The 14,942-nt window shown below is 41.7% G+C and overlaps 1 protein-coding gene across 1 annotated transcript in view; it reads left to right on the top strand.

Moving 5' to 3' along the window:
* LOC139727682 (bridge-like lipid transfer protein family member 3B) overlaps positions 1 to 14,942 on the top strand; it is a 101,209-nt gene that overhangs the window by 79,604 nt on the left and 6,663 nt on the right. Inside the window, exons 10-18 of the mRNA XM_071638661.1 lie at positions 1,238 to 1,324; positions 2,126 to 2,719; positions 3,955 to 4,061; positions 4,705 to 4,791; positions 5,645 to 6,285; positions 7,531 to 8,549; positions 9,416 to 9,499; positions 10,108 to 10,211; positions 11,510 to 11,660. Coding sequence (XP_071494762.1) covers positions 1,238 to 1,324; positions 2,126 to 2,719; positions 3,955 to 4,061; positions 4,705 to 4,791; positions 5,645 to 6,285; positions 7,531 to 8,549; positions 9,416 to 9,499; positions 10,108 to 10,211; positions 11,510 to 11,660 — 2,874 coding nt within the window. The remainder of the gene's footprint in view (positions 1 to 1,237; positions 1,325 to 2,125; positions 2,720 to 3,954; positions 4,062 to 4,704; positions 4,792 to 5,644; positions 6,286 to 7,530; positions 8,550 to 9,415; positions 9,500 to 10,107; positions 10,212 to 11,509; positions 11,661 to 14,942) is intronic.

The raw sequence follows: 14,942 nt of genomic DNA, 5'->3' as shown, positions 1-14,942 counted from the left end.
TGGCTTGAAGTCATTTACTGTGTTTTAAAGTGGTTGGAATTAAGTAGACACTTAATAGAGTAAGTTTCCCTTCTTGCTTCAAAAAGCTATTATTGTCTTTTGAGTCTAGACCTTGGCAAGCATGATTTAGGTACCGGAGTATCGCCTTCACTTTAAACTTGAAGGTTGCCTTGTAAAATTGTGCTGCTAGCTTCAGTTTGATTTGATGTATTTCATTGTCTCAGTTTGATGACATTCACCCCTGCCTTCCTTCATTTTCTTACTGTACAGCAATGATCATATATGTTGATTTATCTTTTTCGCCTAAATTAACATTAGCATGACGTATTGTGTTCTTAGAAGTTTATATGAATTCTGTCATCCTCACATATGTTTGGTTTTGCACCTGCATCCTAACTGATAAATTTCAAGGGAAAATACATCATTTTGTTCCGATGTAACACCCAATTTTAGCTCAGTCAATCTGTACCTTGTAGTTGCCTAACAGTAGGGTAGGTAAACTTACCTTAAGAAAACACGAGGGGGGGGTGGACTCATATTATCTTGCAATAATCATATGCTTTATAAATGGAAATCACTTTTTTTTTTCATAATCATTTCATGATAAATGCTGCATGACTGATTCTTTTGCATCTTTTTCCAGCCAGACAATGTTGTTAGCATGAAGAAGAAATAGTAAAAATAAATTAAACTGTAAAAAATACATGAATGAACAGATTAATAAGTATACCAAGTCAGTTGACGGACAGGATTGGTTGTAATTTGGGAACATGGAACGAAGAGAAGGATTGAATTGCTTTTAACAACTACAGTCTGTGATGTCAAATCTTTCGTCCATTTGACCAAAAACCATCATGCATGTTCCTGAGAATTTGCACAATCAACTCGTCACACACAAAACCTCTGCATATTCCCACACAAGTCATTTCATTCATAGTCATACACCCACACACACACACTGCACAGATTAGCCAGTTTCACTCAAGATTTTTTTTTTTTCTATTTTAAAAACAACATAAAGATGATGATTGCTATTAAAAGTCTACAGTGAAGCAGGTTTTCATAATTTTCATAAATTTTATAACAAATGGAACATGAGAAACTTGATTTCATTCTGAGTTTGCAAAGTTTGACCATGCTCAACTTTCTCTGTTCCTTAAAGCTGGAATGTTTTCTCAAGAAGTGTTCAACAGTCGAATGACTCCATATCCTTTGTAAATCCTTTTGTTTGATTTAGAGTCTGTGAAGCGACGAATAGAGGGTGGAGCAATGCAGATTTCTTTCACCGGTTTGTCGCTGGACTTCTATCCATACCACATCGCCAGTAAGTATGAATAGAATGTTTCCCGGGGCTCTTTGTCAAAACTTTGAGATAGAAACAGATGTCGTAATGCTACCTTTACACCATGTTCCAAATGGTCATGGTAGCTTCCTTTGCCCGAACTGTAGTGCGCCTTGGATAGTTGGGATATTCTCCTAATTTCCTCCTTTGTATTCTAGTCTTATTCGTTCCACTCCTTGCTTCAGTGAACATATTGCTATTAGACAGTGTTCTCACCCTGTCTGGTCAGACTAGACTACGCATTATTTCTTGTTGCATCCCACTATGGATGGCTTTGTTACGGAATATTACATGCTCTCACGTTTTGATACATTCATCGCGTCTTATTAAGGGCTATTAGGTTTCTCAGTAGCACTGTGACTGCCATGGCAAATTTTTGACAGCTAAAAAAAACTAACATGGCATCCACGACAATCATGGCCTGTCATGTTCGCCCATCCCGTCCCACCCCATTGTCTCACATCCATCCTGTTTTGTCCACAGTGACCTGAAGCAAGAACTCTTGCCGCTCAGAAAATGAACATGCCAAGTCCGGATAAACATTCGGACAAGTGTTGTATACATTTCAGTGGTATGATATACCTTTGTGGGGTAACAAGAATTGAAGAGACTCAATCCATGACAAATTATGTTTGTGTAAATTGCCCTAAAAGCATTTCGTCGGGTGCCCGTGCATTGGCCGCTAACGCAATACAATTTGTATTGCGTTAGCGGCCTATGCACGGGCACCCGACGATTTGTGATTTATTTTTGTGTGCGTCTTTGTGTGTTTGTGCATTGTAGGTAGTTCTAGGCTGCGCTGGGAATTCTATGATGATGCGATGAGTTTGTCAGACAAGTGGATTCATACCATTCTAGCCCACTTCAAGCAGCAGTATGCCATGGCACGCAGTGAACTGAAGAAACGTGCCACCTCCCAGGCTTCCACTCAGGCCACACCTCCCACCCAAGTCCCGCCTCCCAAACAGGCCACACCTCCTTCGCAAGCCACGCCCCCTGCCCGCCCTGCCACACCCCCTAATGCCAAGAGACATTCTGTGTCCGGACCGCCCCGAGAGCGGTCCTCCAGCGCGAGTCAGGGACGGCCGCCTCCTCGTCCCGGGGCGGGCCCGGGTCAGGGGTCAGCCCGCGGGGGTCCCATCCCCCAACCCGCTCGGACGTCGGTCAAGCTCATGTCCAGCTGCCTGGTTTTCAGGATACGTGGCCTGCAGCTCAGCAACGTGGCCACGTCGGACCGTGGTGCAAACAACGAAGAGAATCTACGCAATAATATGTTTCTGATCTCGGACAAGAAGACATTCCACTTGCCACCTGAAATCCCCTCCGTCCATGTAGAGTACATGTCTTTCTACTTCCCCAACGAACTGGACTTCCCTGGTAAGTTAGTCCAAAGTCCATGAAACCACATTTCTGTCATATCGGTGCTGTAGTTTCGTTGTTTCATTTTTCTGTCATTAGTCTTTGTTAGATAACAAATTCTCTCTGACTTGAGCATAGTTTTGATCAAATGAAGTTTCATATTTCGGTTCCAGAAGTTCTGATAGCTTAATTATTTAGTTCCTTCGTAACTGCAATTCACAGAGACTGAAAATTTACATATGAAAGCTGGGAAATGCAATGCCTATTTCCTACATTCAGCATGTTCACTCCGCCAAATATAACAGACCATGGTCTTGTTTGCTACCTCATCTAAGGAGGTAGTTTTCGCTGCCGTTGGTTCCTTTGTTTGTGAGTTTGCAAAATAACTCAAAAAGTTGTGAACAGATTTGGGTGAAACTTACAAGAAAAGTTGATAATGACAGAAGGAATGGGTGATTAAATTATGATGGTGTTCGGGGTTGCCAGGATTTTCTATTCTTTTGGAAGGATTACACAAAACAATACAACTATGCAATAAAAGAAATACAATTTTTAGCTGAGACCTTCAGACTTTATCTTGACAAAGTTGTTGGAAATGGAGGGGGCTGCTGAAAGCAGGGCTTGTAATTGCAGTTCTCTCATGGTCAATACATAACTAGAAAAGTACTCTGAGAGCATAGACCTCCACCAAGCAGCTACTTTCCACCGGTGATCTTGCTCTTCCATAAAGATCAGGGATTTCCACCCATATATGCATGCTGAAAATAGCCCACTTTCCCAATATGGAAGCCTTTTGTTACGTTATCAACTTGCAGCTTTGAGGCGCACCTCGCCTCGGCAAAAACTAGAGCACGCACTTTAGTGCGCATATGAAAACCTTAAAAATGTGCAGCTTGAACTCCCAAGTTCATTGACCCTACCTGCCGTAATAACAAAAATCCTTCATAAAATCAATGCAAATTCCCAGATCACTACCAAAATTTAATCATCTGTTACTTGTGTCATTCTCAACCTTTCCTGTAAGTTTCATCCAAATCCGTTCCCTACTTTTTGAGTTATTTTGCACACAGACAAACAAACAAACAAACAAACTAACGCCGATGAAAACATAACCTCCTCCCTTGGTGGAGGTAATAAACCCGTTGAGGATGGTTTGATTTTGCTACAACAGGCATTTCCCATAGACACCTGCCCGAGTCTACTCAGGACTCATCCTCAACGGGTTAATAGTCTCCATTATTGTCTCCCAACAGTACCAGCCCCAGTGGTCTATACGCAAATCAACCCTATGCAGCTAAGACTGGACAACACCACACTACTCTGGCTCAATCAGTTTGCATTCAATATCATGCAGTCGCTTGTAAGTTGAAGGACAGATGACAGTCTTGTTTTTAAATCATTTTTTTGCCCCTGTTTATAGCATTTTGTTCTTGTTAGCAGCAACATTCAGAGTGATTCTGTGAAAAATTTGACAATGATCAGCAGTGATAAAATAATGTAACAAAATAAAGTGGAACTGTATTAAGCAAAAGTGTAACATATCCATTTCTCAATAATAAAGTTGGATATAAAGATTGCTTCATGTTGGTGGAAAAAGAAAGTAAAGCCATTGAGGATGATGAAGAAATGACACAAAGTAGTGTGACAAAATTTAGCAGTTTTAAGCAAGAGCATAAAATACCCTTTTCTGGGAAAGAAAATTAGATGTCTTTGCTGTACCTGTTGCTCAGAAAAAAAATATAATAACAACAATAAGTATGAAGTGTGTTTTGTTGAAAATATGTTTCATTTTCTTCAACCGTCTTCTGTTGTGCTTTTATGCCGCTGTCAGTGCATCCAGTATGGCCGACAGATTTAGCTGCGGTGATATTGTAAAGCTATGAGAAAGCATGATAACACTGTGTACACGTAACTCGTTTCATATGCCATCTTGCAAGTGCAATACAAACTCCCGGCACCAATCACATCGCGTCATGACCCACATGTTTGGAATTCTCTTTTAGCCGGAAATAGACGAGATCGCTCCTGCAGACCAGACGAACCAAGGTCAGGACCATGTCGACATCAGGGTCGATGCACTTATGCAGAAGGTAGGTCACATGACTAACCTCTCTCTCTCTCTCTCTGTCCCCCATATCTGTTTGGGAGTGTGTGTGTGTGTGTGTGTGTGTGTGTGTACATCCCTCTGTCTTCCTCTCTCTTATATAGGCATACATTGTATTATCTACCTGCTATTTTAACCCATTGAGGACGAGTCCCGAGTATACTCGGCAAGTGTCTCTGTGAAATGTGTGTTGTAGCAAAATCAGTGCGTCCTCTACGGGGAAAATTGTGCATGCAGAGTGAGAATGGAAGGTTGAGCTTTCTTTGATGTGTTTTACGAATGTATGGACTTCATCGTTTTTGTTTTAGATTGCAACAAATTGTGTGCTCCAGTGCTATACAGATAAACATGGTATTTGATGTCTTAATATCTTCACTCAGAAGACTGAATGAATGCAATAGGTAGACAGAGAGACTATTTCAGACAAACAAACTATATCAGACAAACAAACTATATCAGACAAACCAGAGCAAGGAGAATATCACAGATAAAATTCCTATGACATTTCACCTTTGACCTTTCATGTGGTACTACATCACACACTGAAGACACTAATTTTTTTTTTTTTTCAAAGTCCAAAGTTCAAATTTATTTCCATTCGACATAAAATCATCAAACAATTCATACAATGAAAACACATAGATACAAATATATGAATATCAAAAGAAATATACACATACACAAAACAATAACAAGAACAAGAGCCGATGCGTAAATTCATGTGAATGGGGGGGGGGGGGGGGGGGGGGGGTCAACAGAGAAGAGCAATAAGCCTTGTAAATCGCTGACCCCTAGAAAACATAGGTTATAATGATTATTCTCCCTCTGTTTGGATGCAGATTCTGGTCCCAGTTCCAGACCCGGTACCAAACCAGCCGGATAGGCCCAAAGTACTTCAGATCCAGGTCTCACAAGTCACAGCCACCAACTGTCGGGTGGGGACGCAGTCCACGCGGCCGGACCTCTCCAAGGTCCTTCAGAAGCTTCAGGGGGTTCCCCTCTTCAACTCCCAATCCTCCTTCCCCAGTTCCCCCTCAGACCTTGAGAGTCTTCCTGCAAAGTTCTGGACCTATGCCTACGAGCCGAACTTCATCGTGCCGTCAGAGATGAGGGAGGGTGCGGAGGGACCGGATCGGAAGAGGCAGGAGAATGGGACTCTGCCGCAGCTCGGTGGCAGCAGTGGCGGCATTACGGACCCTCGGGAGGCCTCACCGCGGCCACTGCAGCCAGCGCCTGCTGAGGTGAAGCTGACCACGTACAGCTTCCGCCCCAGCGCTGCGGACGACGTGTGGGGTATCAAGGTGGACCAGTTTTGGATGGACTTTGTGGGTGTGCCCAGCTCACCAGACAGACCTGTCCCCTTCATCCAGCCCCTCCCACTACAACTCTGGATGTGCTCAGTCGTCAGCGGCTCCGCCCCCAAGTCACATGACCCTGTAGAGCGGGTGGAAATGAGGACTCGCAAATCATCACAGCCCAAGTAAATGCTCCTATGGAATACATGAGAATGCGATGTCACTATTGACATCTGACAAAAGTTGTCCAGCCAGGCGGCATCTTTAGTATGCTTTATGTTGTTATTGTAATCAGGCAGGAATCATACAGTGGTGTTGTGTCCAACACCTGGCAGGTTGCGACGTAGGTGGGAATTTTTGAAAGCGAATATGTCGGGCTGTGAGTCAGCACATTAATTTTATTGTGGAACACTGAAGTTACATTTCTGTAAAATGATAATTATACTCTTGACACAGTTCTCAAAGACAAGTACAATGGTACTCTGTTAAAGGGATGGTACAGTATTGGTGGAGATGAGGATTGGGCTTTTTTACTTTTTGCGAGATACCAAGAAAACACATGAAATAGTACAGAGCATACCATTTTAAGAGGAATTCAAAGTTTATTGGATGTCAATCGGGTTTGGAATGACTGAAACATCCAAAAACAAAGTAAAATAAAGCGATCGTAATAAAAGGTGGATCCCACACTTTATTAGAATCGCTCTGTTTTGGATATCTCAGCCATTTCAAAACCAATTTTCATCAAATAAACGTTGAATTCCTCATGGAATTACATGCTCTTTCATATTCCATAAGAAGTTTCTCATTATCTCACCCAAAAATGTTAGAAACTTGAAATTAGGTCTCAACCAAAACTATACGATCCCTTTAAACTTGATATGTGAAAGTGACTTGACAAGGGAACAAACAATAATCCAGCCAAATTTGCTAATCTTGAGATGATAAGGTCAAAGTCCTTTAGATTTAATTCATACATTTATACAAGAGATATTTTTGTTTCAGATTCTGCATTTTGTTGTAGGGTAACATGAAAATCAAGTCTAATTTGATAGAAAGTGTGATGATTGTCAGAATTAAAGGTCAGGTCAAATTGTGAAATATGATTCAATATCACTCAATAGCATTAGAGGCGTGATCATCAAAGTAGGTACATTTACTTGATATGACTGGATGATAGCAGATTGATTAAGAAGGAATTTTGGAAAGGGTCAAAAGTGGGTCAATTTTTTTTTATCTTCACTTTATTGGCCATTGTTTCCAAAGGATACAGAAAATGCAATTGTACACCAAATTTATTTACTTCATTTCATAAAGTTGGAAATCCAGTCCGGTATCCGTATGATGTGCTGTCGAGAAAAATTGTAGAAAACAAGAAGTTGGATGAGATGGTTTCTATTACCTCTCCTTCCCCCATCTTCTTCCCATAGGACCAGCTCGCTTGCCAACATGCATCTCGTCGTGGACACGCCCTCCTTTGTCGACCTGACCATCAACCACTATCAGCTTCTGTTTCTTCTCCGCCTCCAACAATCCCTGCAAACTTTAACAGCCAATCTAGAGTTGGACCAGTACCTCTATGTCAAAGAGGAGGAGGAGGAGGCACTACCGGTTTCCAGCCGCATCATTTCTCTTGTCTTCCCCAGTATCCGCCTCACCCTGCTCGGACCCCCCTCATCAGAGGAGGAGGAGGAGGTGGAGGAGGCAAAAGTGCCAGCGAAGGAGGAGATTGAAGAGGAACCGCCCCGAGTGGATACAGAAAACATCAGGGATACTGGGAAGGCAGAGGTCGTAGGTCGGGTGAGAGAAGCCGATAGTGGTAAGAGACCGGAAGGGGGAGTGTGTGAAGAGGAGGCTGGACTTTACAAGTTGGATGCGTGCGGGAAAGTCGAGACTTCGAGCTCTTCCCCTCTCTCAGACAGCACAGATGGTGACGGCAACATGCCAGACATATTATGCAATAGTGCAGAGAGGGGAGGTGTTGTACAAACTGAGCAAAGCTCCCTCAGAGGGGTAAAGCTGGGCGGACCACCTGGTGCAGTCGTGATAACAGAAGCGACGCCGAACGGTGTGGTGTCAAGCCGCGCCCATCAGTCATCCGGAGTGGAGATCAGGGCGGGGCGTGCACAGAGGCACAGTGATGCATCCCCGCCCAGGAAGAACAATTCGGCGTCGGACCTGACGCAGTCCGGCAGTGTCTCCTCGGAGACCAGCAGTGGCTCGATGTCCAACCTCCCGCTGGGCATCCCCAAGAGCAGCAGCCAGAACTCCATCACGATGCAGATGAGCGCACTGATGTCGTCGAGCTCCATGGCCTCCCTGGACGAGCAGGGACTCGACTTCGAGACGATGTCGGTCAGCAGCGACTCCAGCGAGGGCTTCACCATGATCTCAACCCACAGCTCCCGGATCGGCAGCACGACTGACTTGGAGTCCGAGAGTGGTCTAGGTGCGAGGTTTTCTTCTTTTCTTCTTTGCATTCATCTGTACAAACCAATTTTACACAGTAGTCGATCGAAAAGGGCAATATGCACAATCTGTCATGTTCATGTGCCAGTTAATCTACACATGTACGGCATGAATTATATCATGGGTTTTGTGGAGAGTGGAAAGAGTTTTTAACTCTTAAATGCCAGATCCCGCGTCTCATTTGGTGTGTTTAAAGTCCACGGACAAAATACTTTATGCTACTTTCCCTTTTTACAAACATGCACTTTGGGTGTGAGTCAATGCTGAATCAATGGTAATTGTGACAGACCTAGAGTTGTTTGGCAGAGCACTGTTACAATGGACTATCTGTCTATCTGTGGAAAATTAAGATACTTCAAATAAATTGGAGTGGCCAACTAGAATGTTTCCTCTATACAGGGTGGCCCAAAAAGGACGGAACACCTAAGATCTTTAATTTTAGCTATATTGCTGCTTATATGTCACTATTTTGCATACTATTGGAAAGGCCATTCCTTTTCCCCTATAATGACACCAAGTTCTTTAATTTTGGTTAATGTGTTACGATTTTAGAACCATTTTTGTCAACCCTTGCAATTTTCAAAATGTGATCATTTTGCACTCTCAGAGATACCGAAACCAGCGAGAATTTGGCTTGCCATAGAACCAGTAGCGTTCACAATGTGTGGAATGTGGGGCGGACAGTGTTATTGTCGTCAGATCGTCTCATTCACAATGGTAACGGACAATGACAACCACATTCTACACATTGTGTATATTGATATTATCCTTGAAAAGTTATGAGATATTACTATCCTATTGTCATCATCATTAGCATTGTAACTATTCACTTTATGATATCATTAGCAGGAAGTGAGTTCTCTCAACCTGTCTCTGTGAACGGGGGTGCACCAGACGTCCCTTCAGCTGTCACCCCATCCACTCAACCAGGTGAACACACATGCACATTCCTTGGACTTATTACTGACATATCCTTGGGGTGGCAAGACTCCATATCTCAAATATGTCAAGTGTTCAGGAGATTAAAAAAACATGGCAGCCAAATCTCTGTAACAAAAGGGATCAGCTTTCCTTTGACATGCCATGGTGGCTTCATTCTTTTGAGTATGACAGCTAGGATTTGGACTGGACGTCACTTGACAATTGATCCGAATAATTTTCACCAAAATTTGGGATCCAAGGTTTGTTACTCCACTGACAATATGTCAAGGGTAATCTTATACCCCCCCCCCCCCCCCCCCCCCCGCTTTCTGAAAGAGATTAATAAATTGCTCCTTCATTATGTGAGAAAAATGAAATTTGTGGAATTCTATGTAATTTTTACATATTGTTGCTGTCCTGTGATGTCACAAACTGTTGTAGTCTCCTCATCCAGTGGTGGTTGCGCCAAAACTGAAGAATTCATAACTTTTTTGAATGCATTGTCTAAATTTATGCAAATTCTGCTAATGTTTTGTTTTCTTAACTGATATTGCTGCATTCATGTAATCCACATGTTTATTTGGGGAATCTACCCTTGTTGTTCATCTCATGGACAGATATACCAGACTCAGCAGGTGGTCAAGATGTTCCGAAGGGGCAAGAAGTGGACGCCAAGCCAAAGTCAGACAGCTTTGATGGCTGTATTCACAAACTCAGGAAGGTGGGTGGCTGTGGGAGACGGGGATTTTGTGAGACAGAGCAAGAGGAGGGCGGTGATGGTGAATTCCACATGACAAAAAGATTGCCAATGTCTTGTGTGCAATTTGTGTGTGTGTGTGTGTGTGTGTGTGTGTGTGTGTGTGTGTGTGTGTGTGTGTGTGTGTGTGTGTGTTCATTAGTAACCCCCCCCCCATCAAATTTATAGCTTTTGCATGGATTGTCTGATTTTCCTCAAACTTCCACTGATGTGTTCTACTAATGTTGCTGCTTTCACACAATCCACATTTCTCTTTGGTTTTGGTTTCCTTTATAAGTTTACATCTCAGCAAAGGTTGCTGTTTCCTCTACAAATTTACTTATTGCAATTCTGGCATAAATTCTTCAATAAAAAGTTACCTGGCATTGAAGAAAAGAGGATGTTTTCCAAAAGTTCTCATACTTGTCAGTTTCAGAATAATGTGGCTCACAGAGTCAATAGGGTTTTCTGCTTAATGTAGTACAATCTGCTCACATGGACCTAATGCTGTTAAACAGAGATTAGCATTTGTGACCATGCATCACAAAACTAACAAAAAGTCACACCCCTTGATTTTATGTGAGGACTTAAAACAGGTGAAGTAGGTCAACCAAGTCAATCTTGATTTTTTTTTTCATATTTTCTGAAAGAGCTATTCTTCTTCGACATTATTCCTAAGCTTTGGATTATAAAATGAATGGAAAAGTGTATTTTCAGCAGTTTTTCTACAACCTCAGTTTTTGTAGAATAGTGAGATCAGGTAGATCTTATAGGCCCCTTTTCATATTTTTAAAATCCTCTGCACACTCTTTACTTTCAACTCTCATAACTTTTGGAAGGATAATGCTACTGCTCTGAAAGTTGGTATTAATCATGGACAGAATGTGTTGATAGAGCATGATCAATTCAGGCTTAATCTGATAATCCCTTTATGTTGTTGCTCCAGCAGTTTACATCCTGTTTTTTTTTGTCCCATTCACGGAACAGCTAGCACAGTTTGGTAAAGATGAAGCACTTGAATAGACCCTGTGCTTCAGAGCCTCTTTCCTCAGTTCACACTTTCCCAGAGTGTGTGCGTTTTCTTTCCAATATTTAGATAGGTTACGAGAGTCCATTTGAATTCAGTTAAACATCATTGTAAAGCTCAGAGTCTGCTCTTTCAGAATCTGCCCTTATCTAAAAATCTGTGTCTAGTGACTTTTTATAGGTTTTACGATGCAGGGTCACATTTATACATTGTAGTTCATGGTGATATCTCTGCATGTTACATGCTTGATTGACAGGTGTCGGTGCTAAACCTGGACCTGGCCGGGGTGAACGCCGTGGTCCAGATGAGGGACAAGGACCTGGTCCTGAAGGCCGCCGTGAGGACCATCCACAAGACCGAGAGTGGGAACGAGGATTTCACCAAGTACATGAACAAGCTGGATTCGGGTAAGGCACCTCAATTTGACAGTCTGTACAGTGTACAGCAGTTCCACTTTGCTTGTCACCAGAAGAAGGTCATTTGTCGTAAATCTTTATGTGCCATGGTGGAAACTCCCTGTGCGCCACATTATTCTGAGACACCAACATAGTTGTGCTTTGAGAAAACATTCTGTTTTTCAAATCGATGTAACTTCTATATATAGATTTCTGTTAAGCTGGACATGTAGTGAGTAAAGTTGTAGTGAAAATGCCAAGTTTTGCTTTGATGAAAATTGTATGACAAATCGATGATTGTTTTTCTTTGAAATGACCAATAGCTACATGTACGTTACTGTAAAATCATGACTTTTGCACACAAAACAGTGACCGAAAGTTAGAATTTACACGCAAATCTATACGGGAACACCGCTTGATAGTCATTCATTACATAAAATGCAAGCAATATATGTGAGACGAACGGAAGCGCAAGAAAAGCTGTCATTGTACTGCGGCATTTTGGCGATTTATCGATCGTGTTTGAGCGTGTTTTGGGGTTTGAGCAGAATATGCAAATTTGGCACGGCGTCGACTGAGCCGGACGTGCGAACGTGGCACATAAAGAGTTAACAGGCATGTTGGTCTTTAAAGATAATATAAAATTTTGGTACCTCAAAAATTTCCCTGAGTTTCCTTGTCTTAGTTTGTGTTTCAGGTTAAAGTACCTTTCATATAAGTAACACTGTGAGAATTACTCGCCCCAAAGTGCTCTCATGTCTTAGTAATCATGCAATAATGGTCTCGTACCAGAGCAGAGCGGGCTCTGAAAAATTCGAACGAGCCGTTAGTTTGACTCGACGCAGTACCGCGACAATCAATATACATGTATTGTACGAAACCATTATTGCATGATTGCTAAGACATGAGAGCACTTTGGGGCGAGTAAGTCTCACAGTGTTAGTTATATGAAAGGTACTTAAACCTGAAACACAAACTTAGACAAGGAAACTCAGGGAAACTTTTGAGGTACCAAAACTTTATATTATCTTGAAATGCAAGAAGATGATCATCTATGATGAAATGATGATTCACTAGCACATCCACCTGGCAGCTACAAAGTGCTCATTAAAGACTTGTGTCCAGCAATCACGATCATAATTAAATTTTGTTAATGCATTCAATGCAAAAGCAATGATATGAATACTTCCCCAAGTGTTAATTGATGGACCATTCTGGTCATATGATCTACACAAGTTCATCTTTTGTTCGAGCATGGATTCCAAAAATTGTTACATTGTGGAATTTGATGCATTATCTCCCTATGAAATCATATGAAGTGCCCGTACCAACTGAGGAAAAAAAAAAGAAAGGTCATTTTCCAAAATGTGCACTTGAGCTAAGTATGAACTGGCTTATTAGACAGTGGACTCTCACACATACCAACCTTTTGTTTTGTAGCGTGATATTGCAGCATACTATGTAGACAATATCTCTAATGCCTGAAGTGGGATCACGCCCTGATTACTATAATTTCATTTGGTATCAAGTGTAGCAAGAGCAGAAAAAATGTTGACTATTACCATACCAAAGAGTATCCTTTTTGTTACTATTCATGATTAGGCCTAGGTAATGATATTTTTCATATCAGTAGAGTGTTACTAGTTTTTCATCATTAGAGTCAGGTTTCTTTTTTTTCTCCTTCCTTCACTTCTTCCTATCATTCATCTCCAAACCTTCTCCTCTTTTTCCTCCTCCTCCTTCCTCCTCCTTCTCTTTCTTCTTCTTCTTCCTCATCCTAGTCTTCTGCTTCTTGTCGTTGTTGTTTTGTGTTGTTATCATCATCATTGTAGGCGATACAGTAAAAAGCTGGAGTTGACATTTTTGTGATGTGGAAATTTGGGGGTAATCAGAAACTAGTGCAAAAATAAAATCATATATTTTTGCTTGATATGTGTACCACTGTGTAAAGCCTTGAGTCTACGGAATTGAAAACATGCAAAATTCATCTTACTGGGCAGAATGTGAAAAAATAACTCATGAAAATATCCACTTTTACAGTAGGTGATACACAGAGGTCTGGTCAGTCTGAAAAGATGGACATTATTGCTGACTGTGACGAGGACACTACCCATGGTCTTTCTTGACTGACAACAGCCCAGTTATCGTTATTGTAATCATTGTTTATATCACAATTGCTATCCACAGCAGTAGTAGTAGTAACAAAAGTAATATTCTGAGTATTCATTCTTAAAGCTGTCAGTTACTGATCCCACTTGCTTGTGTACCATTTGTGTGGCATGGAACCCTGTGTACGTGCTGATGTGTGACACTGCCAAGTAATTCACCTGTTAAAGAGGATGGCTAGTAACTGATCAGTGGGAAACAGTGAGAATGCTGAGGGATGATTGTTCCAATTCTTGTGGGATTCATTTAAGAGTACTATTGTTGTGTGAAAATTATTTGCTTCAGAATGGTCTCAGATTTAAGTAATGTGCAGTTTAATGCCCCGTCACTGACCAGGCACGCTAACCTGGAAACATTAAACTGCACATTACTTGAATTTGAGACCATTCTGAAGCAAATAATTTTCACACAACAATAGATATATAATGTACTGTTAAATGAATCCCACAATAATTGGAACAATCATCCCCCAGCATTCCCACTGTTTCCCACTGATCAGTTACGAGCTATCCCCTTTAATTGTAGCTTGCCCTTTAGACCAAAGCAGACTCAATCTCTGCAGCTTGAATGAGAGCTACTTGGGATCGACAGTTTTGTTGTGTGTCGATTTCTTGAAGGCAGCAAATCTGCAAACCCATCACTATAAAACTGAGAAGCAATTGTAGTTTGTAAAGTGATACAAATGTACCTTCTGACAAAAAAAAAAAGAAGCACAGCAGCAAAAGCTTGAGCGTATTATTGCATCATTTTAGCAAACTGCATGTGAGTTTTACATGGTCAAATCTTGACTTGACTTCTAACTGAATCTCATCTATCCAAAAACCGTTTCCACAACTGCCACCAAAGATCACTCCAGCATGACGTCGTGTCTCAACCGCGCCTTCATTCAGGAAAGACTGATGTTGTTGTCGTGTTCGAAAGAGGCTGTCCGCCTTTACTATATGTGTTACCCCAGCGGTAAGACCGTTTGCCAACCTGTGGCTTGAATCGAACCTCATGTAGCCAACTACTTGGGAATGTGGGTGTGGTCAATCATCTTTATAGAATGAACCATGGTCGTGTAGAGAGAGGCAAGAGGCTAGCTAATAGCACCCCTCTCATTAATGTACCATCCTACCAGTAATAATT

The sequence above is a fragment of the Diadema antillarum genome, unplaced genomic scaffold (genome assembly GCF_040938485.1).
Source record: "Diadema antillarum isolate AM-2024a unplaced genomic scaffold, OU_Dant_1.0 seq00000142_RagTag, whole genome shotgun sequence".
NCBI classification, from domain to species: Eukaryota; Metazoa; Echinodermata; class Echinoidea; order Diadematoida; family Diadematidae; genus Diadema; species Diadema antillarum.
This window is presented reverse-complemented; position numbering and strand designations above follow the sequence as displayed.